Here is a 26785-nt window from a genome sequence, read left to right on the forward strand (position 1 = left end):
GGGGTCAAACCTGTGACCTTCAGTTACAGGACAGAACTGAGGCAAGGCCAACTTTCCATGTACCAAGTAGTTGAAAGCGTCTGTCCCATTTCCAGACATGTTTTTCCTTGTTTCTGGTTGTGACGCTTCAAGTCTCTGTGAATCTGAACCCCCCCAGCAGGTGTGGGGGGGAAACGCCCGTCTGTCTCTTTACTTTTCCTCTGCAGTGTTCAGTTGTTATCAGCCAGATTGCATAAGACAAACTGGCTTACTGTGGAACATGAACGGTGACGAGAGGGCGTATTAGTGAGTAATGTCAAGGATCTCTACTTTGCTATCATATGAACAGCCTATAATCGATCACATTCTGCTTAAACTGGTTTATACATATCTTAGGATAAGAACTAAGGAATGAGGAAAGAGGTAAATAAAGAGTTTTTCTCCTAAATGCTGTATCTGTTTCTGGAGAAATGTTATCTGCTCTATACCTAAGTATGCAGGTAGAGGGAGAAAAATTCCTAACTGTAACATTTTCAAACAGTGGATATCTCATTTTGGAATGAGACCGCTCACATCCATGTTTTAAAATCTCAACAGCTTGAGTTGTGCCCCTCATGTTGGAAGTTCTGGTTTTGTGATATGTAGAATGTGGACATGCATCCCAGACAGTATGTTTAAATTTAGCTGTGTCACGTTGCATGATGATTATAGTGTTGCCCCAACAGTAGCAGAGGGGAAGCTGAAACACACTGTGGATGGCCAGCGTTTCCTGTTACAGTGAGCCTTTGAATTTGAGCTGTAAACAGAATTCAGTCCAGCCCTGCAGGCCAAGTGAATTTCACTGATTTTGGACGAGGCTAATAGTTTTATTTTTCTTATGAGCTATGAGGCCAACTGAAATGTATATAAAAAAAACAATGTTAAGATCTGGATAGAAGGGAACAGCAACAAAATTTTGGAGATCAGATTTAAATTAAAAGAAAAAACTGATTTACATATGCTCAAATGAATGTAAAAGCCTGAATACTAAAGCTAACATAACTCCAAACAACAACAAATACAAAAACAGCTATACATAGTTAGTGACAAGAAAATGTTTACGTAAGCTTGTATTATAGCAGAACCTATTGTGGTACTATAAAGAACCCTTTTTGATGGTAACATGACCCCTGACCCCCAGAGATCTATGAGGGACTTCAGGGGGTCTTCATCAAAATGAGGAGAATGATTTATTTTCACCATAATTTAAGTAACTTGAAATTGTTATGGTATCAAAAAAAAATGTATGAGTCATTATTTTAATATAATCACCATTTTGAATCTGTTTGTCAGTGTTTAAACCAAAATATCTCAAAGGTAAGATCACTTTAAAACGGGGGCTTGTGGATTTTTTTTTTTCCATGCAATAAATACAAACCTTGTCAGAGAACAGAAGTGCAGGAGCCTCTCGTCTGGTATCTCCAGGCCGGTGTGGGAAAGGAACCAGCCGCTGCCACACCTCCGTCACCTTAAGCAAGGTCGTGGTTTGGTCACGTGACCCACGGTCAGGCATAAAAGGTGGTGTCGCTCCCCAGTTTGTTCCACCGTGTTGGTCATGATGAAGGGACTGCTCGTGTTCACCGCACTGCTCGTGGCCGTTTTTGGCAAGGAGACTTTTGAGGGGTAAGTGCCCTTAGCAGAGCCTCATTACTGAATATAGTGTGTGTTCATAAAGGTAAAGCTAATTATGACTGAATACATAGTGCCAATAATAATACTTCCTCATTTATTGCCCTTTTATGTCTGATTGCAACCAGATGAAAAGTGAACTGAGTGCAACTGGTTGAAGCCTGTCTTAGCCAACAGTAAGCCCTCATATAGAGTGATGCTGTAGCATCTGATGTCCTCAGAGATATTCATTTTACCAGGCCAGCACAGGAAACAGTGTGCATCCTGTGTGACAGCATGCAAAACATCCTCCCATTTGATAGGCTCTTGAAAGCTTTGTAAGGAAAGAATTTTATAAAAATATATCAGTTTTATCAGCCTAAATCACAAAGTGCGACTGTAACTGAGGAGATAGTCCCAGGCACTTATGGATCAAAACTGAGCAGTAAAGTCCAAACTGCAGCCAGTGAGCGCTCAGTACAGACAAAGCTCACTACAGTGGCTTGAGAAGAAATGTATTTTAGTGCGTAGTTAACTTTGATCACATCCATGTTGTGGATCGATGGTTGAAGGGGTGATGAATCTTTGTATTTCCCTGTCACTGCCACTTGGGGATACCAGCTACCCATGGAAGGTGGCTGGTGCAGCACCCTCGAGGGAAGACAACTACACTTTCTTGTTCTTCACATCATTCAAAGTGCTGTAAAAGCAGAACAAGGAGTCTTTAGAAATCTGTCTGTGCGAACCGCAGTCCTTAAGTAAGACCTAGAGTTTAGCAAAGCCTGGTTGTGTTTTCTCCACAGGCATCAGGTGCTCCGTATCACCGCTAAGGATGAAGTCCAACTGTCTCTCATCAGGGACTTGGAGGAGATGGAGCAGCTCCAGGTAATAATAATCATACTACTACTATTGTTACAACTACTAATAATAATGAGAGGAAGAATTTCTGTACTGGTCATAGTAATACCAACCCAAACCTGTTTTTATCAAACACTTCATGAAAGCAAACAAACAAATATGTGAACAAACTGACCTAACTCGTTGTGTTGCCTGGTATCCATGTCTTGTCTCTCAGCTGGACTTCTGGAGGGAGGCCACTGATGTAGCTACCCCAGTGGATGTCAGGGTGCCCTTCCACAGCCTGCAGGCCACCAAAGCCTACCTGGAGGCCCAGGACATCCAGTACGCCATCATGATCAAGGACCTACAGGTAAAAGACCACAGCGAGTCCTGGGGCAAGTGAGAGAGCTTCAATCCTCACATCAAGGCTTAAGGACGGTGGTGATGAACTTTATTCCCTGCAACTGCTTTTATTTTTTATTTTTTTTACTTCAACATTTTCAACTGATTTTACATTTTCTTACATCTTGGTGCTTACGGTTGCACATGGAGCAGAAGTTCAATCTGACTGATGAAGTTTTGAATAGTTTTGACAAGTTGTAGCACATGAACGATGTCTCATGTGCCTGCAGACTGTGCTGGATGAGGAGCAGCAGCAGATGCAGTCCGCTGCCCGCGCCGCAGAGCCCAGAAACACCGACAGCTTCGACTACTCCAACTACCACAGCATCAGTGAGGTTAGTGCCTAGCGCAAACTGGAAAAAGGATGCCTGTATTATTCATGTATTACATTATTACCATGGCCACTATTTATTATGTTGTGTTTTTACTTTAACATTGATTCTGCAGCAAGACTCCTACTTAGAATAAAAATATAAAGACATTATGCATTATGACAATATGCATTTGTGCAGTTCATTCCTTTGTTCCTTAGACAAATTTGCTTTAGTTTCAATGCAGAAGACTGTGAGAAAATTGCCATGGATGCTGTCATCACAATCAGTTTTTCATTGACCAAAGTCATAAACAAAAAATGTGTGAAAGAACCTTTTAACCATTTGTTCTTGAGAGGCATAGTATCAATCACTGATGCTCGCTTCATAGATTTACAGACTTTGTCTCAGTTTCAAGTTCAAGTTTGTAGTGATGAATTCGAGGTGTCTAACCATCACCTATCACAAAGTCCCTGCACTAATATCACTTGCTTCCAAGAAAATCAAATCAAAACCTCTTACTGAATTAAAGGAGAAGGATTTGTCAGGATAAAGGAGAAATGATTGACAGTGACAGTGTGATTTGGTCAGAGTGATAAAGTATTAGACGCAGCTTAGAGGGAAAATTGGTCCTGAAAACTCCCTTCATGAGAATATTTTTCAGACATGGTTATTTTTTCTTGATTGTTGCCCTCCACAAAGGTGACATGTTCACTACCTTGTCATACCTGGTTGATGTCCATGTATAAAGTGACTTGTTGGCCTTTACTGTAGATCTACAGGTTCCAGGACATGCTAGTGGCTGAGAACCCCAACCTGGTCAGCAAGATGGTGATTGGTCAGAGCTATGAAGGACGTCCCCTTAATGTGCTCAAGGTAAAAAAATAAATAAATTAAAAAAAAGGCAAAACTGGATGAATTTAACAAATAAAGACTTGTATTCCAAATTGAGGCATCCACTATTTGAAAATGTGACCAACAGTTGATAACACAGCTAAAACCAACAATAGCCAAATGACATCATTTTTTTCAGGATAGAATAGGATAGAAGGATACAAGGTAAGTTAATGAAGGGCATTGTTCCCTTTTAAAGCAATATTATGTCATTATTTAATCTCCATCAAACATATTTTTAGATTTTTTTTTTCACTAAAAATGACCAGAAATTTTTTGTTAATAATTTGTAATGCAGCAAGTCTGATTTTTGCCAGTGGATCCAGGGTTGCATCTAGAGGGAAGAAAATGGGGAGTACTCTTATGGTGTCACAAGCAGATGAATCAGATGCATGGGTGCATCTGAATGGATCCGTTGCTGCACTTTGGAAAAAAAAGCCTTCAAATTTAGTGCAAATGCCCATACCAGTGTCTGCTTTGTAATAGGCATCTCAAGTGTCGTCATCATTTTGGAGCTTGATTGTATCTGGATCAATTTTTTTTTGCTCATGGAAAAAATGAATGTGATGTTTGGGTTCTGTTTGTCAGTTTCTCTGTTCTAAAAATGGGTGAAATAATGTAAGCAGAAAAGGTGTAAGAGGAAATGTATGAGGAAGTTACATATTTTAACGTGTTACTTAATTTTTAAAAACTGCTCTGTTGGCAACCGTGGGGCAAATGTTGTGTTATCATTGTTGCACAAAGGCATAAAATGCTGAAATGCAATGGTATATACAGATAGTAATTGTGCTTTGATGATGACGATGATGATGATGATGATGATTATCATTATTATTACCTTTTTCATTGCTGTTCATCATCGATTATCAGACTCCACCTCAGCAAATAAAGAAATCCATAACAGAGGAATCCCCAAAAGCAAACTCCACTCACATTAGAGTCAGCGTTGATGGAGGTCCAGAATCCCTCACTGGGGCCAAAAAATGACTTCTCATGCTTGAGAAGTCCACTTCTTAGCACTGAAACCACTTGAAGAATCTTGACCCAGTCACACTTTACGTGGACTGTTGTTCATTTGCACCTTTCCTTTTGCCCTCCTTAGTTCAGCACCGGTGGAACCAAACGCCCTGCCATCTGGATCGACACTGGAATTCACTCCAGGGAATGGGTTACTCAGGCCAGTGGCACCTGGTTTGCCAAGAAGGTGCTTGGAAAACCTTCACATTGCTCAGACACCAGATTGCCCAGATTTCATCATCCCTCAGTCCTCAGACAACTGTCTTAGTCTGTACTGTGTATTTTGTTTTTTCCATTCTCTTGATTAGATCGTGACTGACTATGGACGTGACCCTGTTCTCACAGCCATCCTCAACAAGATGGACATCTTCCTGGAGATTGTGACCAACCCTGATGGTTTCTACTATACCCACAGCTCTGTGAGTGTCTTAGGACTTGGTTTTAGAATTGTTTTCTGACAAATAGAGATTAAGAAATATTCTTGCATACTCTTACAAAATAATGGCTGTATGAAATGAGGGGTATAGATAATATAAGGTGTGAAACTATTTGAAAGCATCAACATCAGTTCCCTGGAAATCATGCATACCAACTCAGCACTCTGTGTTGCTTTAGACCAAAGGGACAAAGGGAGGAAAAGATCTGATATTGATGAATCCAGCTTTCTATGGACAGAGCACTGCTCACTGGTTAGATTTGGTTTTAGGACAGTTTAGATTTCACTCTTAAGTCTCATTTGTCAAATCCTGTGGGTGAAAAGTGATCATATTGGACTGTGGAATTTCATTTGGGCTGGGCACGGTTAAACTACAACATTTAAATCCCCAAACCAAAAAAAACAAACTTTAACAACTGACTCCAATCTCTTTCTGCAGAACCGTATGTGGCGTAAGACCAGGAAGCCCAACCCTGGCTCTTCCTGTGTTGGAGTGGATCCCAACAGGAACTGGGATGCTGGTTTTGGAGGTACGCCTCTTTTACAGCTGCAATGAAACTGTATCCTATGCTACGATAGAATATTGACTAATTAAATATTAATTTATTGTGTGCACCAAAAGTTGTAATGTTGCATGTGTGTATTTGTATATGTGAATACCTGTGCATGCCCACACACATTTTAGTGGATGATTCATAAATTGTCCATTGCATATAGGCCTTCTGTTTCTTTGCACTGCATGAGTTCCTTAGATGCTTGTGCCATGTTGATCAGTGTGTTCTGTGAAACTGAAAGGTGTCAGTGTGCCTCTGCACCACTGTCACCAAGACAAGCTCCTGTCAACTTGTTGTGGTGCACAATTAAAACTAAGGGTGTTTTTACGTATGGCTCCTATAATAAAAGTAAATTCAGTAGTCTATAAGCAGAGATGAGGACTTGAGTCATTGCGACTTGAACTCAAGTCGCTGTTTTTAATGACTTGTGACTTGACTTGACATAAAATAAAAAACTTGAGACTGGACTTGGACCTGGAAGTTTAAGACTTGGAACTTGACTTGACTTGAGACACGATGACTTGAATGACTTGATTGTTGTTCATTTCATGTTTTCAGTTTGAATATAAAATATAAAATAAATATCTCTAGCCTGTAATATTACCCGGTATATGAGCGCACGCTGGGAATGGTGTCGTAATGATTGGATGATGACCAGGAGTGCCGAGAGTCATCCTTTTTGGCTTTCGTAACTACACATGTGAAGGGAAACAGCGAACTGCCGAATGCAAGACCTGCCCAACAAAGATTTCGGACAGCCACGCTACAAAGTCAAACTTTGTCTGTCATTTGAAGAGCCGTTCTGCCGAGTAAGTGCTTGTAAATTAGCTAATATTACCCTGTTAGTCGATAGTTAGCTTAGCTAACTAAATTGACCAATAATATTATTTGACAGTTACTAATATCTTATATTTTCTCTTTATTAAGACCGGATTCTGCAGGTAATATTGTAATAATGTGACTTGACTTGGACTTGACTTGATCTATTACAGTACTTGACTTGACTTGACTTAACCTGTGACTTGACTTGACTTGCCCAAGAAAAAATTACTTGGGACTTACTTGAGACTTGAAGGTTAAGACTTGAGACTTACTTGAGACTTGCACATGGCTGACTTGATCCCATCTCTGTCTATAAGTGGACCAGAAAGTGGACCAACAGAAACATTTGATGAGGTCTCAGTTCACTTACTGCTCATAGCACAGGTCCTTTAGACCTCAGGCTCTTGTTGCTTTGGATTGTGGGTAGGTTCAACAATGATGAACAACAACAGTCCCATTATGAACTTCTGCTTCACCCTAAACTGGAGAAAAACATTGGTGTTTTTATGAAAGCTGGCCTGTTCTTTGAAGTGGTCCTCATTTTTCAGTAACTATAGCCATTTCCTCCGTTGACCAGACAATTCCTTGTTTACCCATTTTCATATTAGCCCCTCTTGATGTGCATGCATCTGGTGAGTATTGAGAAGCATGAAGCTAAATGCAAAACATAAAAAGTACCTGGGCGGGTTTGTGTTCACAATTCAAGAATGAAAAGGACCACAGAGTCAGCTCCAGATGAAGTGAACACAGACCATCTCCTGAGGTGGTCTGAGTTTGGTTTGTTTGAGAGGGATCTGCGTTTGTTTGGAGCATTTGGATGCTGAATCACTCTGAGGCAGAAAGAACCCAGGGTGAAAACGTCCTAATTTAGCAAAATGCAAACTGCCTTGCTGTTTCTCTTATTCTGTTTTAATGAACACATACAGGACCCGGTGCCAGCGGCAGCCCCTGCTCTGAGACTTACCGCGGACCAAAGGCTCACTCTGAGTCCGAGGTCAAGTCCATCGTTGACTTTGTGAAGTCCCACGGCAACATCAAGGCCTTCATCTCCATTCATGCCTACTCCCAGATGCTCCTGTACCCCTATGGCTACACCAGGACCCCCGTCAAGGACCAGAGAGAGCTGGTGTGTATACATGGACAACAAGAGCTAAAAAGCAATGATATAAAGAGGAATTTTCTTTTTGATTTTATGCTTTCCAATTTGTGAATAAGATGTGGAAACTGTACTAGGAATTTAAGTCTAGGAGCTACTGTACAAACTGTAAGTTTTAAGAAACTATGGTGAAAAACTTAAATTTGTGATTATGTTAATGTCCCCCTCCCCACAGCATAGCCTGGCTAAGAAGGCTATCACTGACCTCGCCTCCCTGTACGGCACTCGCTACAGATACGGCAGCATCATCAACACCATCTGTAAGTTTCAACAGCACCAGTTTTAATATCTGAAAGGTTTAGCCCATGTAATACAAGTAATTTATCATCCATTTTGATAAATAATTCAGTATAACACTTTCTGATGTATTAGGATTTGCTGTGAAAGTAAAGCTGAAGATAAAAGAGCATAAAAGAGTGAGCAAGGTCAACACCAAATGACTTTGGGCAGCACAATCATTTTCAAAGAGAATTTAGCAGAGCGGAAACACTGTGGCTTCAGCCAGAGGATGTGGGTTCAAATCCCTGTCAGTGAGCATCTACTCCACTGAACTGTCCTTGAGCAAGACACTGAATCCCTACCACCTCCAGAACTTATATTATACTGAGTATAAATGCTTTTCAGTTGCATCACAAATCTCCTAGCACCATGTTACCATGGCGCCATCATGGAGGTCCAGTGTTGAGCTGAATATATCCAAATAAAGCTTAAATATATAACAACCAGGCTATAAAAAGAGAGAAGGTTGCTGTGTGGGTGGAGCTCAGTTCAGTAAATCTGAACAGTCTGATAAATTAAATTTGTCTCTACATTTGAGAACCAGTGATACAGTTCACCTGTTTTGGTTTTAGCCCCTGAACCCCTCGTCATGACACATATTCTATGAACTGAAGCTTGTGCAGGTCATAGTGCAATGGTAATGCAACTATAGAAATTATTAATGCTTGAGTCTATAAATACTGCAAGTGAGCTTATGTTCAAATCCTAATAAAAAAAAAAAAAAAAAGAAGAAGCTTTGATACTAGAAAATATGATGACCTAACAAGCTGGCATCAGTGACAAAGGTCCCAGTGAAAAACAGCAGAGCATGATTTGATTTTATATGCAAAGTAGAAAACACTAAAAAATGTTCTTTAAATTGTAGACCAAGCCAGCGGCGGCACCATTGACTGGACCTACAATCAGGGCATCAAGTACTCCTACACCTTTGAGCTGAGGGACACCGGTCGCTATGGTTTCATCCTGCCAGCCAATCAGATCATCCCCACTGCCTCTGAGACCTGGCTGGCTCTGATGGCCATCATGGATCACACCAGCAAGAACTAATGTGTGTAAAGTGGAAATCCCTGAGATGCTGTTATTAGCTAATATCATCACCATGAACATCAATTACTCTTGAAGCACCATTAATGCCACAGACAAATAAATGAGCACTGTAAAAACCTGTTGTATCCTCTTATTTTATGACTTTGAAAGTCTTAGGTTACATATGAGTGCATGTAGTGTCATTCAGATGGTGTCAAGAACGTAACTCAGAATAAACAGGACTCAAATGCACGACAAAGACCGGTTAAGTTAAGAAATACAGGGTTTAATCCAGGCAGAGGTCGGTACACAGGGAAGCAATCAAACCAGGCAGAGGTATCCAAGACATGAGGCAAAAAGGCAAGGTCAAAAAACAAGCAAGGATCAAACACTACGAAACTATGACTGTGGCTGTGAAAAGAGTACTGGAACGTGAGCTGTGAACATCAATGAACTAGCAACAAGACAAGACACAAAGGGGGAATATAAGCAGGACTAATGGGGAGTGATTAGACACAGGTGCGGGAGACACAATCAGGGATCAGGTGAACACAGACGAGGAGGGGGCAGGGCAGACCGGAACCTGGAACAGAGACAGGGGTGAGTGATCACAAAAATAAAACAGGAGAGGCAGGACATGCAACATGAAGGAGAAAATAAAATACTTAACAGACAGTGAAACATCACAGATGGATTTATTGGGGTATGGCTGCATTCATGAATTTCCCAAGTTCACAAAAACAAATGCCATTGTGATTTCTGACCAGCAAAAATCCTTGAAACACCAAAAGATGAACCATATCTAACACAGGACCATGAGACATTGTTGCATTTTCTTTTGAAATGCTTCAATCTCAGTATGTACTAAATTTAAAAAAAAAAAAAAAAAAAAAAAAAAAATCATAATTATGTATAACACAGTGGTTCACAATATCTACTAGAAAATGTTTTTGATGACATTTTTGATATCTAGTACATAAGTTTCATGATGTGTTTCAAATTTGTTTGAAGCAGCTTGGCTCACATTCTATTTTATGAAATTAATTGGAATGAAGTTTTGTTGCCTTTCTGAATAGCGGAGGACCATGTTTACAACTCCACAGGTGAGTGTGTAAATTATGGAAACTCTGATAGTGGAAGCTCCAAAATGGGTTATTGAGTGGTGGGGATGTGCCCCCTCTCAACCTGACATAAAATAAAATAAAATTAAGAATATACTTTCTTAAACATTTCATTTCACCTCTCATGTCTACTCATGAGGTGATATTAGAAGAGAAGGACAGACTGCTCTGGCAGAGCATGGCGCCTTCTCATTCTTCTTTCCAAAAGAGATCATATATAGAGCAAACAATTATACCAGGGGTCACCAATCATGTGCCATGGAGGGCCGAGAGGCTGCAGGTTTTCATTCCAACCAAGATCTCCACCAGGTGATTTCACTGATTAGCTCCTCCTTTCTGATACAAGGTGAGGTGATCAGTGAAGTCACCTGGTGGAGGTTTTGGTTGGAATGAAAACCAGAGGCCTTTATCACGAAGCAGGATTAAGGGGTTAGCGAGATAACTTCAGGCTCAACTCGGGATAGAAAACCTGTCCTAATCCTATCCTGAAAGCTAGCCTGCTCCGGGGCAGGCTAACTTTCAGGATAGGATTGAATCCTACATAAAGCACCGCCCCTGGCCAATCAGCTGTTTGCCAAACCATGGCCTGTCCAATCATTGAGGATCCCGGAGAGCATTACGGCGTGAAAGGATTTCCCTTGACCGATCAAACCGGTTAGATTTTGCCGACGACTCTCTGTATGAGAGAAAGGATGTAATGTCATCTATGTAATGTGAAGCAGCACTTCAGCCTGGCTAACAGCTGCCTGCTATACACAGCTGACACTCTGTAGGAGAAGAAAACACATGAGAGATCATTAAAGGAAATTTGATAATCAAGTATTTTTAGAGGCGTTTCACAACATTTTAGGGACATTTAAAATGGCAAAATTAATTAGCTCTAAATATTTTTGGGGGGCAAATTATTCCTGTGCTGAGGGGTTAGGTACACATGGGGGATTTCAATTATACCGGTCATACACGCAGCACATCTGTGCAGTGCAGTGCATGGGTTTCAGCGTCAGATGTGGACTTGAGCCACTGATGTGTAATTTGCGCATTTATGCAGTCGGCAATTTGTTGCTAAGCATTCTGCCTTCTCTTCGTGGCAGCCACGGTGTTCGATTTACTATGTAAATTTTGTTTTTCCACCTCATACTTTTCCAGTATAATACGCTGCACCTCCGCCGTGAAATACGCTGTGTGTTTTTCCTTGTTGCTCATGTTTGGGATTGGTCTGCTGCCTCTGAACCCGCCCCTTATACGTGCGCGTTCACGGCTCCTGATGAGGCAAACCTGGATCGAGTGAGCGAGTTGATAACCAGCGTCGTGATACCACTTATCCCTGATCACCATGATCTCGATTAGTGTATCCTGATAGGTCTGGCTAATCCAGCGAAAACTAAGCTTGCTTCGTGATACAGGCCTCTGCAGCCTCTCGGCCCTCCATGGCACATGATTGGTGACCCCTGAATTATACACTTCATTTGACATTCATATACAAAAAGAGAAATAAATGATCAATCAGTTAATGTGGGTTAAGACTGATGGTAAATAACACCCAAGGCATCCAGGGGTACTGTAAGCTCAACACACACATTCATCATAAAATACACCTCAAAAAACATATTTTAATAGTTGACTGTGGGATTGTTTGTATCCAAGGTAAACAGACTAAACACTGCACTCTTTTTCAGCAACTTCACAGATTTCCACCTGGGAGTTGCCCAGTGTGGGCAGTCTTTTACTCCTAGATTGAAGGTTGACTGCCTTGCTCTTGGGCACTTTGACAGTGGTTGCCGAGGCAACTGCCAACCTCCCAGTTTGTTGTTTTATTTACTTCTGACCTGCCACCGACATCTTCAAACTGAGCTTGCCACTGATATCTCTGCTTTTCCAATAAGGTCACCAAACAAGCAAACAGCATACTAGCAACACACCACAGGAGGCCACACAGTAGCAATGAGCAAAGCAATACTGTCATTCATATTTTCAAATGGGACAGAAGTACGAACTGTATTTTTTTTTTTTTTTTCTTATCAATACAGCCAAGTCGAAATGTCCACTTCCTTCCCCTAGTGACTTTTTTTTTTTTTTTTTTGCTGCACTTCACTTCGCAGTATCTTGAGCTCGTATGAGTGCCATGTAATCCATTGGTGCATCAATGGAACTAAACCTTGTGCAGATATGTTAATTAAGACACAAGGCAAATAATGGTTAAAAAGTGAAACAAGTAAGTATACTAATGAAATGCTGGACTATTATTGTTTAATATGAAACATCTATAAATTAATTTCAGTGCAAAATCCATCATTTCTCAAGTTAAGTTCACAGATAAGGCACTGTGCAAACATTCATATATCAGGTATTTACAAACATTTTTGAAAATACTACAGCCTTCGATCATGTCTGAGAAGTAAAGCATCACAGACAGCTTGGTAACTTTGCACAGTGCACTCCAGAACTGCCGAGTCTGCAGCTTCAAACACATTTTCCATCTCAAAACTCATATCAAATTTATTTTCTGGATGGATATGACAACGTGGTTGGTATTATGATACAGTATATGCTAATGGTAGCTGGGTAAAGACTGTCAAGTAGGCAAAGGCAAGTCGCCAGCAGGAATTCAAATTCAAAATGACGTCATTTGTGTGCTGTGCCACAGCAATCACGTTTATCATTTCAGTGTTGTGGTGGGCATAATATAATCAGTTACTTCAATGAAATCTGCCTCAAGCAGAGATTAGTACAATAGAAGGTGGCAGAGTTCACTTGAATAATTGTTACAAGAACGTAGTGATGATGCTTGTTGTCTTGTAGAGTTAAAGAAAGGAGAGACTGAAAAAATGATTCAAATTAATAGTTCCATGCCAGGGATTGCTCATAAATGTAGGAATCATGATGAAGTTTAATTTGCATAAGGCAGCATACACACACCCAGACCCACACACACACACACACAAACAAACAAACAAACAAAAAGATTACATGTCAGCATTCATGAATGTGTGGGTGCTGGGGGGAGGGCAGTTGTTATTTCCAGGGCCTGTGCTGGGCTGTTCCTCTGGACCCTGGCGCCGTCTGTCCCGGCACACACACACACACACAAACAAAATATAATGTGTATAGTATCTTTTCATAATAGCTTCAATTCAAATGGAACTTGGTGTGTTTTTATTTGTCAGGAAGGAAATGATTATGTTGTATCTTTTGTTTGTAGATGCTTCTGCATCATCATTCACTATTCTTAGTGAATGATGATGAATGACACAAGGCTTGGAGGAGAGAGTCCAGACTCACCACCACCATGCTTAAAAATGGAATTTACTGTGTTGTATTAAAGTTATGGGAAGAGAAGAGTCAGACAAGCTTCAGGTTAGAGACACGGTACTGACAGTCTTTGGAAAAAGTGATCATTGCAGGCGTCTTCAAAGCGTAACTCCAGACATTTTCAAACCATTTACCTATCTTTTTTTTCCTTTTTAGACCAAAACAAAGTCATGTTGTTGCTAAAGCTGCGTAGCTCTCTAATAGTCTCTAACACTGGGCCAATTAACACAAACCCCTGTAGCTCTGAATGCATATTTGACTCAACACATGGACTGCTCCCTCTCTGATGAGATGTAAAAAACATGTTAGCCAAAGTTACCTCCAGTTGGGTCTTTTCTGGTTGCAGCTGCTATATGTGCTACCATGTAGTTTAAAATAAAAGGGAGTTTATTAAGGCTTTTTGAATATCTGTTATTACAATTCTTAGCAAGGAGAATACATCATTACACAACATGGCCCAGATAAGGCACAGACACAATTATTTATTTATTTGTGTATCCAGGGCTTGTGCTTTAGACTGGGTTTCTCCTTAAAAAAAAAAAAAAAAAGTGGAAAATAAAGACTTTTTTTTTTCCTCAGTGGTTGATAAAATCTTCCAACCAGCTCACACAAGCTATTCTGAATCATGTAGTCAAGGCCTATTTGACCGCCATGTCTCGCCATCACTCTGCTCTGGTGCGCATGAATATGATTTATCTGGATTATTATAGTTGGATTGCTAACTTTACCATTATGGACATTATGGACAGTAATGGAGCTCTCATCTCGGCGAGCACCTGTTGCGTCTGTGATGCCACAAAGCCGAACGCAGTGATGTCGCAGTCGTGTAACTGAGCCGAACTTTCTGCTAAAATGATGTAAAAGGAGCAGAAGTTTGCAGACTGGCTCATTTTGGACCAAGTGTTCAGCGAGACAACGTCAGACCCCGCCTTAAGATGACAACAACAAGATGAAGCTCTTTACATTCTTCATCTTGCTCCTCCTCATCACAAGTGGAGAAAACTCCTTGCAGAAGAGCCCACCAAGGAGGAGTGTTCCATTCTACAGTAAGGCATCCTCAGCACCTTGGAGGGACTGAAGTCCACACATATCACTACTTTATGTGCAGCAGTCTGTATACTGATTCTGCATGTAGACAATAGACTGTACATATCAAATGACCATGCAGCATGAAGGACAGTCTAATGAAAAGGCTATGCAGGGTGAGATATCACTTCTTATGGTGTTCTCTTGTATTTTTCTGGTTTAGATGTACCTATGAAAAAATTTAGCGGGGCTGGTTTCACAAACCTGAGCTCCATGCTGGTGAGAGAAGATACTGGACAGCTCTTTGTTGGAGGCAGAGAAATGGTGCTGTCTCTGAACATGACATCGGCCAAATGATCAGCAAGGTAGGCTCCTGCTTCTTTTTATTGTGATTAACACTTTACTGAAGTTTTCTTTACAATAAAACACTGTAAATTAAACAGGAACTAAAAAGACAACTGCAGACCTGCATGGCATAGCAGATAATGTGATAATAATATCACAGTGTAGAGTTGTGGGACTGAAGAAATAATGAAGTATATATTACAATATTTAGTCTTACACTGAACATGCACATATAAAAAAAAAAAGGATCTCGTCTATGTTAAGTTTTCCTGGTCAGTGTCACCATAAATTTAAACCTACACACACCAGCTGAGTGTACAACAAACACACAGTCCCAACAATCTCAGCATCCACCCAATTAAGAATAAAGACTTTTATTTGCTAGTAACACATATATGTATAGTGGCAGACACAAACTGTGAGGCTGACTCAGCATTTTGAGGTCATAGTCCCCTCATGTAATTTAATTACAGACAGTTTAGAGATTTTCCAAAATTTTTTTTTTTTTTTTTTTTTTTTTTTTTTTTTTGAACATCCTGAATTCTTGTTTTTTTCCAGACCCAGTGGCTTGTTAGTCCATCAGCCAGACAAAACTGCCTGATTAAGGGGTAAGTGAGATAATTTCAGGCTCAACTCCGGATTTTCTGTATCACAAAGCTGGTTCACCTCTGATCGGGATAGGAAACCTGTCCTAAGTTAGCCTGCCCCGGAGCAGGCTAGCTTTCAGGATAGGATTGAATCCTACATAAAGCACCGCCCCCTGGCCAATCAGCTGTTTGCGAAAACATGGCGTGCCCATTCATTCACGGCCCCATCGAGGAAGGAGCCCAAATAGTAAGGAGATCATTACAGCGTGAGAGGATTTTCCTTGACCGGTCAAATCCATTACATTTTGCCGATGACTACCTGTATGAGAGGTACCAGTTCTCACGGCCAGGCCTCAAATACATTTGCGAGATTCTGGAGCCACACATTGCCCGTGTGACCCGCAGGAGCGCTGCCCTGACTGTCCCGCAGGCTGTCTGCATCGTCATGCGGTTCTTCGCTACTGGGAGCTTCATGTATTCAGTGGGAGATGCAGAGAGGCTGAATAAAAACACAGTCTGTCGGGCTGTCCATCAAGTCGCCTCAGCCCTGACCAACCTGATGGACGACTTTATCATCTTTCCCGGCCACCTGTCCGCACATGTCATAAAACAATGATTTTATGTCATCGCAGGTGGGTCAATATCACCACTGATTTATGTTTGGCCATTTTTTAATAAAATCTCAGAATTTCAGTATTTTACATTATGACTTAGTGACACTGAGGACACTATAGGCAGTTTACAATGATACTGACCCAAGTTACCCATTTGTCCACTCTGATGCTATTATATGCGTAATTTTACTGTTCTAATGTAGCGCACTACATGCAACCTTCTCATTACAGGTTTCCCCAGAGTGCTGGGATGTACTGATGGCACTCTCATCCCCATCTCTGCACCTCTGGGTGAAGATGAGGGATTTTATTGACAGACATAACAGACACAGCCTCAATGTGCAGGTAAATGTTCTTTTTTCCATAAATGTAGTGTCTAGGGAAAAAAAAAAAAAACTCATGGTATCTACATAGTGAAGTGATACTTGACATTGGTCAGGTACATGATCTGAAAGGTTTGGCCTGTTACTGACCATAAAACATACAATCACATTCCAATAGATTCTAGGCCACATCCAAGGACATCTACTGCACCAAACTCACCTCACTTATTCTGTAAGCCAATAATCCCATCCATACATCACTTCTGAATGCTGTTACGACCTGTGGTCGTGGCGACTAACATGTTTTTTCAGAGATGGCTGCCGGCAAGGACGACCGGGATTGGACCAGCCAGCGGGAGAGGGCTATATAAGGAGACCGGACGAAGACGGAAGCGGCATTCTTCTTCCGCTCCCAACCCCACACTCCCTGATTTTTGCTCTGTATTGTGTGCGTGTGACAGAAATACGAGTTGTAGCCTATTTTGGTTCTGTTTAAGTAAAATAAGCGTAAGTAGAGGTGGGCTGCTGTTTTCTGTTGTGACTGTTTTCTCCTGTTTTTGTTAAGTTAGGGAGGCCAATATTTTTGTATCTTATTTTCTCTTTATTTAATAGATTTTCTCCTGACAATTTGGTAGGGTCGTTTTGTTTGTTATTTTGGCCGGAGCCCACCTTGAAGTTTAAACGTATACTCTTACACTGTAAATATAGTTCACCTGTTTTGTAAATAAATGCACTTTCACTTGCCAAGTGTTGTGTGATTTAAGGTATTCGGCTTGGGAGTGGAGGAAGGTGCTCATTTCATGTTGTGACCCTGGTTTCCCCCTAGACGGGGTCGTAACAATGCTAAATGGCAATTACCTGCTAAAGCTAGCAAATATACACTGATGAATAATGCTGTGCTGATGCTAAGGGATTACTATAACTAAATGTCTCTGCAGACGACATGTGACCACACCAGCATCATCACCAGCCTTGATGCCAAGTGGCCTGGGTGCGTCCACAACTCTCAGGTCTTCACAGAGTCCAAACTCCACCACAGACTGCAGCAGGGTATGGCAACTGTACATCGCATGTCATGGTTTTGTGTTTCTTGTGTTTTGTTGGGTTCTGTCATGGTTTTGTGTTTCTTGTGTTTTGTTTGATTCTGTCATGGTTTTGTGTTTCTTGTGTTTTGTTTGATTCTGTTTCATGTGGGATTCTGTCATGGTTTAGTGTTTCTTGTGTTTTGTTTGATTCTGTTTCATTTGTGCTTCTGTCATGGTTTTGTGTTTCTTGTGTTTTGGTTTGATTCTGTTTCCTGAGTTTCTTTTGCCTAGTTCCTTTCAGTGATTTCACCTGTGCCTTGTTTGCTCCTCCCTGTGCCACACCTGTCCTGTGTCTGTTAATCATCCCTGATTGTTCTGTTCCCTCCCAGTGTTTTACCTCAGCCTATCCTCTGTGTTCTCCTGTCTTGTGTTCCAGCCCCTTCCCCAGGTGTGTCTTGTTTGATCATTAGTTCTTGTGTATTTAAGTCCTGTCTTGAGTTCTGTTCCTGGTTGGTTCATTGTTTTGTTTTGTGTTCGGTTACGTTCTGCCTGATTTCTTGAGTTCCTTGTAGTTATTAAATTTTGTTGCCATTGAGCATTTTTTGCCTGCGGCTCCTGCGTTTGGATCCTCCACCTTCCAGTCATTGTGTCATCGCATGCTTTTGTGGATTACAAATTGCAGTTAGAAGCCAAAACTGTAAGACTGCCCCTGCCAATTTTCCTCTCATCTACAGGACATGTCAATGGAGTGCTGCTTGGAGACAGGAGGTATGCCCTGCACCCCTTTTTAATGACTCCCTACCCAGACCCTGAACCAGGACCACAGACCCATTACAACCTGCCACACAACAGGACAAGAGTCAAGATCAAAAATACTTTTGGCCTTCTGAAGGCTCACTTTGCCTCCCTGCGCTGTCTGAGGGTGGCCCCAGACCGTGCCTGCAAAATGATATCTGCCTGTTGTGTGCTCCACAACAATGCCACTATCAGGAAGGAGAAAGCACCCTGTTTTGACCTCCAGCCCCTTGATGTTGTGGACCCCATAAACTTGGAATATCCAACAGGCCGGGCAGTGATTAAGGGGTAAGTGAGATAATTTCAGGCTCAACTCCGGATTTTCTGTATCACAAAGCTGTCTGTGCTGCTTTGACATTTCAGCATTGTCTAATTGCAGGGGAGGGAATGTCACATTAGCCTCCATGTTCCTGTTATGGTTAATGTCATTATCTTTTGTGATCTCTTATGTTGGGTGGGTCTGCCCCCACATGTGGAGGTTCTGCTCTCTGTCCATGTGGAGGCTTGGGGCTCTTCCGGGGAGGGACAGTGTTCTTCCTGCAGCATTAATATAGCAGTTGCAGCAACTGAAAAAGACTACTTTATTTATCCCAAAGGGGCAATTCAGTTTAGTAGTGCAACCATAAACTTGCATAAAAAAGAAAAAATAAATGAAGACTTCTTTTTCTGTTATACATTTTCTTGTCCCTGGAAGACAGAATAAATGAACACAGTGGTGCTTGCAGATTCACGAAGGTGTTTGAAATCTTATTTAGCAAGGGTGTAGAAACCCTGACCAGTAGCTTGGTATCTCATGGCACAGTATAAATCTATTAAAGTGTGTTACTGGCTCAAATAGTGTGGAATATGTTGTCATGCTCACAGTAGCAGTGATGTAGTGGAGGTATGAGTGAGCCAGTGTACATAACCCTGTGACAACTGACAATGTACTTGAGATGTGTACAGTTAATGTCAAAGATACTTAACAGTGCATGCACACTGTGGTTAACTGAATACCCATTGAGATCCTCCACTTCATTAGTTTGACCTTTTAGGCAGTTCAAGTTTAATTGAGCACAGTGCAATGAATGTTATTACTCACTCACCTTTAGTTTTGCAATCTTGAGTTTCAGATACTCAATCTCAAGCTTGATCTTCATTTTGAGGTCCTTGTAATTTATGTCTTTTTCCAAGGCTCCTCTTATACAAAGCCCTCACAGGGTCAGCTGCACTCTGAAATAATACAGAGCACACAGATTAAAGCATGGGAAGTGTTTGAACTAGAAAATTGTACATATAATGTACATATAAAACTGAATGCTGTCCTGACTTGGATGTCTGTGCTGCTTTGACATTTCAGCATTGTCTAATTGCAGGGGAGGGAATGTCACATTAGCCTCCATGTTCCTGTTATGGTTAATGTCATTATCTTTTGTGATCTCTTATGTTGGGTGGGTCTGCCCCCACATGTGGAGGTTCTGCTCTCTGTCCATGTGGAGGCTTGGGGCTCTTCCGGGGAGGGACAGTGTTCTTCCTGCAGCATTAATATAGCAGTTGCAGCAATAGGGAACATTTCCAGGTAGTTTTAGTTATGTGAAGACCACCACCATTCGGTAGTCTCTGCACTCCCACCCTCTGTGTTGCTGTGGAAAGGTTGAACAATATGTGCAATACATATGCAGTACAACGTGGTAAAGAGCAACTTCCACAGCTCTGTCCAAGGATATGGACAGTGTGTCATCCCCAATGTCCACCACCTGTAGAGACAGTATGGAAATAGTCTATTAGCCAAATGCCAGCAGCCATGGGTCCAGCGCAGGTGTGTGGCAGGTGTGTGTGACAAACCTCTGTTTGAGACATGGTGTCAGATGTTGGCGGCACCTCTGGCACCACCACCTCCACGGTTTCTCCAACAGCTGAGGGGAAAGTGGATTGGCCTGTGTAAGTAAGGTCCCAATGTTTCTGTGCAGATGGTGTATAGTGCTTTTATGTTTCTTGTACTGAATATGCAATTACAGCAGTAAAATTTGTGTATTTTGAAAAGTGGTATCAGTGTTCTGAACTGTGTAGTATAATGCGTTATATGGGGATGTAACACTTGTTGAGCTTGTGATGCAACATGAGGATCCATGCAAACAGATGTATCTTATGTAAACTGCCAACGCTTTGACACTGACACATACATACTTTTAACTATTTGCTCTGTGAGCCTGGGTTGGAGGCAACCCCACCCTCCACCCCATCCATTATGGGGCGACACTCATTGTTTGCCAGGGCCAGCTCTTCAGCAGGAAAATATTGTTCCCCAGACCCACCACACCCCGTCTGCCTCTGCAGGTTTTTCTTCCTGTTGGCTGTAGCAGAGTAAATCAGAGGGGGAAATGTGGTTAAATTGAAGCTACTTCCATGAGGGATTAGAGAGACAAACCATACAACCTGGCGTAAAAGACTAGAAAGAGAAAGGATGTAGTACTAATGTGAAGCAGCACTTCAGCCTGGCTAAAAGCTGCCTGCTATACAGAGCTGACACTCTGTAAGAGAGTGAAACAGAAATTAGAGATCATTAAAGGAAATTTGATAATTACACATACAAGAGGGTGAGTAGGCCTTTATATTTGCCATTTGTTCCTACTAAGTTCTTTCGTGGCTCAGTATATGATTTTATTCAGGCTAACATGATGTACTGACGTGATTGAATTGTGGCATCAGCTTATAGCTTTATTATAGCCTGTATGACGTAATGGCATTAAAAAGGCAAACTTACCAGATGCAATGATCTTGTGCTTTATCTTGACTTGCTCCCAAGTCTTTTTAACCCCTGAGGGATTACACCTGGAGGAATTCAACTATACCTGTCATACACGCAACACACCTGTGCAGTACAGTTACTTAATGGGCTTCGGCATCAGATGTGGAACCACTGATGTGTAACTTACGCATTTATGAAGTCGGCAATTCGTTGCCACGCATTCTGCCTTCTCTTTGCGGCAGCCACGGTGTTCGATTTTGTTTGAATTTTTTTTTTTTCCTCCTCACATTTTTCTAATATGAGGCGCTGCTCCTTGGTCGGCTGCCTCAGAACCCGCCGCTTATACGTGCGCGTTCATGGCTCTTGATGAGGCAAACCTGGATCGAATGAGCGAGTTGATAACCAGCATCATGATACCACTTATCCCTAATCACCATGATCTCAATTAGTGTAGCCGGACAAGTCTGGCTAATCCAGTGAAAACTAAGCTTGCTTCATGATACAGGCCTCAGGTCTGCCGTCCCATGTGAGGGTGAAAAGAAGAGTGAGGGGAAGTGCAGTCTTAAATAAGGGAGTGAACAGGTGAACTCAATCAATGCAATTAGGTGGTGCCAAAGCTAGAAACAACTAGTGAGTATAAAGGAAGTGAGACACCAAACAGGAAAAGGTTAACAAAATAAGAGCTTCACAACAATGAGCATTGTTAATTCGCACAGTAACACAAGTAGTCGTCTAGATATCAAAACAGCTGTAAACATAGCTGCAAGGTATAATGAGACCTTTGTTTTGAATCCATGACAGGGATTCATGCATCTAGTCTGCCGTGTGCGCTTACAAAGCGTCAGACATCATCAGAGCGTGCAACGGCGCATTTGTGGCTGGACATGGTTCCTCACTGTATGAAGAAGAGCTGCCATACCCCCGTCCAGGAGCTGTAAGTGAACAGAATGAAAAAAAAAAAAAAAAAACACTATACATGCAGCTGGTTTTCGGCTTTGTCTTATGTCAACATTTACATTTGACCACTGGCTAGTACGAATGTTGTTTTCTGCTCGGTCCTAATCTGCTTGTGTCTTGTTGTTCCAGTGCATTAACGATGCCATGAAGGCCAGAGGTTTCAAAAGTTCTCTGGACCTCCCAAAGGAGACCCTCCAGTTCGCCAAAGAACACCATTTTATGGCGACAGTTGTCCGAACACTGGCTGGAGGGCTTCTTTTGGTTCAACATGAGAAAAGATTTACAAAGATTGTTGTGGACCGAGTAATAGCACAGAATGGAGAAGAGCATCCAGTTATGTTCATCGGCACAGGTATGCAACTAGCATGTGTACAACATTCACACTGACAGAGAGTTAAGGACTTTCACTTTTGGCTTTTTGCTTTTTTAGAATGAAAACTCATTCTCAGTCCCTTTCTCCCTCAGACTCCGGCTGGCTGCAGAAAGCTGTGAAGTTGAATGGAGAGGATGGCTGGGTCGTGGAAGAGCTGTAGCTGTTTGAGGCTCCCCAACCCATCGACTTTCTCCAGTTGTCCTCCTCCACTGTAAGGCTGATCACAACACACAAACACGCTGCACTGACTGATTCATAGAGGATACAAACTGACTGTGACATGATGGCTTGGTGCACTATTCTGCACCTGCTTCCATTTGGTCTACCCAAATGCAAGCAAGACACGTGTGGACAGCATGCGGGCACAATGCGGATAATTTATCAATACACTTGTGTGTTGTGTTTCTACAGGGCCAGCTGTACACTAGATTTGACAACGTGATCATACAGCTGAATGCCAAGGACTGCAGCTGCTATAAGTTCTGTTCGGACTGTGTCCTGGCCCAAGACCCATACTGTGGTTTGGACATGGTCCAACAGCAGTGTACATCTTTTGCTGGCTTGAGTCTGGATCTGGGTAAGTATAAGCTTTGAGCCTTCTTGTATTTCCAGCGACTCCTTCTGTAATGTGTCCTTTTACCTGTGTCCTCTTCTCTCAGGATTCAGGATGTTTCTGACGGAGATGTGAGCATGTGCCCAGAGTCTGATAGTAAGTTGAATATTCACTTACATACATGTGCCCCTTTTCAGCTTAAAATATACCTGTAAGCTCAAGAAGAAGTACAACAGGGGCGTATCCTTGAAGTGGACCTTGACACTCACTGAGTCTGTGTATTTGTGTGTTGACGCAGATATACTCAACACAAGGCCTCTCAGCATCCCCCTCACCATCGGTATCTCCTCTGTTCTGTGGACAGCAACCTGCCTGTGTCCTGGTGGTACTATGGCCGCATCACCCCCCCGGCCCCAGCCACAGTGTACTCAAGCAGGGTCTGCTCATCGAGAAGCCCACCAAAGCAGACGCTGGCCTCTACTCCTGTCACACCATGGAGGCAGTCAAGGGCAAACCACATTACAAGATGGAGGTCCAGTATTTCCTGCAGGTTCAGGAGGACCAGAACCTGATCAACCTGCTAGTGCCCTTGGTTATCACCATGTTCCTCGCTCTCCTTGTGTTGGTCACGTTCGCTGCATGTGTCACATTTCACCAACAGAGGAATGCTGCGGCTCGGCATTACAACATCAGCAACAGCCGTCACTGCATAGTGGACATGGGCGTTAACACAGAGTGTGGCCAAGCTGAAGAGGAAGAGTTGGTGGCAGAATACGAGGAGGCATCCAGCTGCAGCGTCAACGATGTGGTCATCGAGATTCCAGAATAATCACACAGGCCACAATTACATCTTTCTGTCTTTTTTCCTCTCTGTCTCTTCTTCTGTGCGTGTCTGCATGTCTTTTTTCCTGTCTCTGTCTCTTCTTCTGTGCGTGTCTGCATCTGTCTTTTTCACTCTCTCTGTCTGTCTGTCTGTCTGTCTGCATCTGTCTCTCTCTTTTTGTCTCTCTTTGCTCAGACATGACTGGTTGACTGCAGGAGCTGCCAGTCTCAACCCTCCATCATGACCACACTGAGTCAGTCAAATGTTCTTTTTCTCTTTGTGAAGATCTGGGACCAGATGAGGAATGACTGCGGCCAGAAGTGCATCATCGAGACCCTGTCTTTCTCTTTGTGTTTGTCCATGTCTGTGTCTGTGTTGTGTCTTTGTCTGTCTGTGTTTGTCTGCGTCTTTGTTTGGTTTTGTCTCTTTCCAGGGTATCTTCATGAGGTCGAAAAACCAGTGCCTTGCCATGGGGGAGGAGATGCATTGTCGAGACCAGGACCACCATCAGAAATGAGAACATCCTCTTGCTCTTTCTCTCGCTCTCCTTCTGTCTTCTGTCTTCCTTTCACTGTCTGTTATTTTCCGCAACTAGTGCATGCCCAGCCGTCCTGGTGGGGGATCCCTCTCTGACTTGGCCCATCCAAGGTTTCTTCCATGACAAACAAGTCTTTTTTGTGTTTCTGTTTCCTCCTTTAGCTTTTCTTGCTTCTTTCTCTCTGTCCACAACCTTTAATTGTGATTTGGCTATTATTATTAAACAGTTTTTATAAAGAAAATTTTGAATATGGATGGAAATGACTGGTATGGCATGATGTCTTTGGCTGAAACTATCTCCATGAAGCCAACTATTTGACAGAGGTTTGTTAAGCACAGTGAGTGTAGAGTCCCATACTTAGAATGTGCACATGTGCCTGTCACTGAGAAAGGTAGGCTGGAAAAGATTTGACCTAAGTCTTCATCAGTCCAGCCTCCACATGATGTTTTTAGCAACATTATGCAACCATTTTGTGCATTTTGTCTACTGTATAAATAAAGGTGTCCATTACCATTTAAATGAGACTGATACAACAAAAACATAATGAAAAACTTATTTTGCAGAGCGGGTTATCAATATGCAATGAAAAGTGATTCCACCACTGCATTTTTGCATAGGCCTACCTGAGTTTTTAAAAGTCTTGTGTTCTTGTTTTCACATTAAAAACAGAAAATATTGTCTCAATTTTGAAACTTCTCTGGTGCACCATTAATTTATGGCAGAATTTTATGCACTTTATTTTTATAGAAGTATGTGTTTTTATAGATTTATGTGCCTTTCTTGTGTCTTTTTAACTTGACTCTCTGAATGACTGCACAAGAGTTCCTTTGTGTGTATGCACAAATGGCAAATAAAGTTTTATTTATTTTATTTGAATAGTTTTTGCATCTTTGTGTTGCACAGTGTACTAAAAAAGATTTCCAGTTTTAAACATGGATGACATTACAACATGCAAAGCAATTTGGCTTTCTATTCCATTGAGTTGTGCAGCACACAAGTGGATTCCATGAAGAAACTCACTGCTCCTCTTGCCTTTTCTTACTGTCAAAGAAAGAAAAAGACAATCATATTGTGATGCAGCAATGTAACAATTGTGCACAGAAGATGTGGCATTTTTGGGTGTACATCAAATCAGCTGATGTATTCGTTAGGCAAGCAGGAAGACATGTGATTTGCTGTTTGTTTCGAAGGAATTATCTTTCCCCTGAGGTCTTGGAGTTCATGACCCAGAGTAAATATTCCTTGGCAGCCATGGAGTCCAAGACCTTGTTCACATCACTGGTGAAGGTCCCATCTACATGCCTCCTGCTGAGAGCCTCACCCTCTCTGTCCACTTCAGATCTGGATATGTAAACAGGCACACAGGACAAACACTGCTCATTAAGGGTCAGTAACTCCATAATGCTGAAGCTGGCCATGTACAATTTGATCTTTGTTATATCTCCAAGTGTCCATCAGACATGCATTAACCGCTGTCTTATTTAACTGAGGAAAATGTGTTGGTGTGGTCATTTCAACACTGGTCCATTGTTTGGTAGCGTGTTTTATGTGAAAATCATCGGCACTGGCAATAATTTCTCAATCATTTCACCACTGAATCAACACACATTTTCAGTGAAGGCAGATATCAATCAACACAGTGGAAAGGGTTGAGGTGATTTATTTCGCACGACTGCTTGGAACTAGTGATGTGTCGGTCGCAAATGAAACGGCTTTTATGGTGCTTTTCCACTAGCACCTATTCGGCTCGCCTGGGTTTCGGTCGTTTTCCATTACAACTGAGTACCACCTCATCGTTGATGGAGTCGTCATGGCAAGGCGACCCCGCCACCAAGCACAGAAAAGTCTCCACCTCTTCATTTGGCCATGGTAAGGGTTTGCTTGCCATTATCCAACTTTGCCAACTTTAGTGATGATCAATGTGCATGGTCGCTGTTGCCGTTTTCTTTCAAAAATGTCAGGTTTGGTTTTCATGAAGGAGTCGCTCTCATGTGTCGCCACTCCCCGTCCAATCAGTGGCCTGCACTCTGTTTAAGTCACATTTTCGGCTCGACTCAGCTCGCTTGGAACCCCGGCCGAGTAGGTACTAAAATAGTACCTGGTACCAGGTACTAGCACCTAATGGAAAACCTTACAAACCGAGTAGAGTTGAGCCGAGTCGAGCCGAGTAGGTGCTAGTGGAAAAGCGCCATTAGCACTTTGAAGTGAACGACGGGAGCCGGCTCCCTTTCCCCCCCCTTCTCTCCCCTTCTTTCTCTCTCACTTTTTTTCTCTTCAAGCCACACGTGATTGGTTAATATGTGTG

General features: G+C 42.0%; 1 protein-coding gene and 1 pseudogene across 1 annotated transcript; both read left to right on the forward strand.

Annotated features, from left to right (window-relative positions):
• Positions 1–1432: 1432 nt before the first annotated feature.
• Positions 1433–9482, forward strand: cpa5 (carboxypeptidase A5). Its single transcript, XM_030053748.1, has 11 exons — positions 1433–1641; positions 2430–2511; positions 2702–2836; positions 3099–3203; positions 3954–4055; positions 5176–5277; positions 5399–5509; positions 5966–6056; positions 7829–8028; positions 8234–8318; positions 9203–9482. Exons 1-11 carry the CDS (start codon positions 1574–1576, stop codon positions 9382–9384), a joined length of 1263 nt encoding a protein of 420 aa, XP_029909608.1. The 5' UTR covers positions 1433–1573; the 3' UTR covers positions 9385–9482.
• A 6416-nt stretch (positions 9483–15898) lies between these two features.
• On the forward strand, positions 15899–23948 carry LOC115360438 (uncharacterized; annotated as a pseudogene).
• Positions 23949–26785: the final 2837 nt, after the last annotated feature.

The sequence above is a fragment of the Myripristis murdjan genome, chromosome 6 (assembly GCF_902150065.1).
Source record: "Myripristis murdjan chromosome 6, fMyrMur1.1, whole genome shotgun sequence".
In the NCBI taxonomy this organism is placed as follows: domain Eukaryota; kingdom Metazoa; phylum Chordata; class Actinopteri; order Holocentriformes; family Holocentridae; genus Myripristis; species Myripristis murdjan.

Coding starts and splice junctions, on each gene's coding strand:
- cpa5 (XM_030053748.1), top strand. CDS start 1,574: ATGATGAAGGGACTGCTCGTGTTCACCGCACTGCTCGTGGCCGTTTTT. Junction 2,512..2,701: donor AGGAGATGGAGCAGCTCCAG/GTAATAATAATC, acceptor CTTGTCTCTCAG/CTGGACTTCTGGAGGGAGGC. Junction 3,204..3,953: donor ACTACCACAGCATCAGTGAG/GTTAGTGCCTAG, acceptor CCTTTACTGTAG/ATCTACAGGTTCCAGGACAT.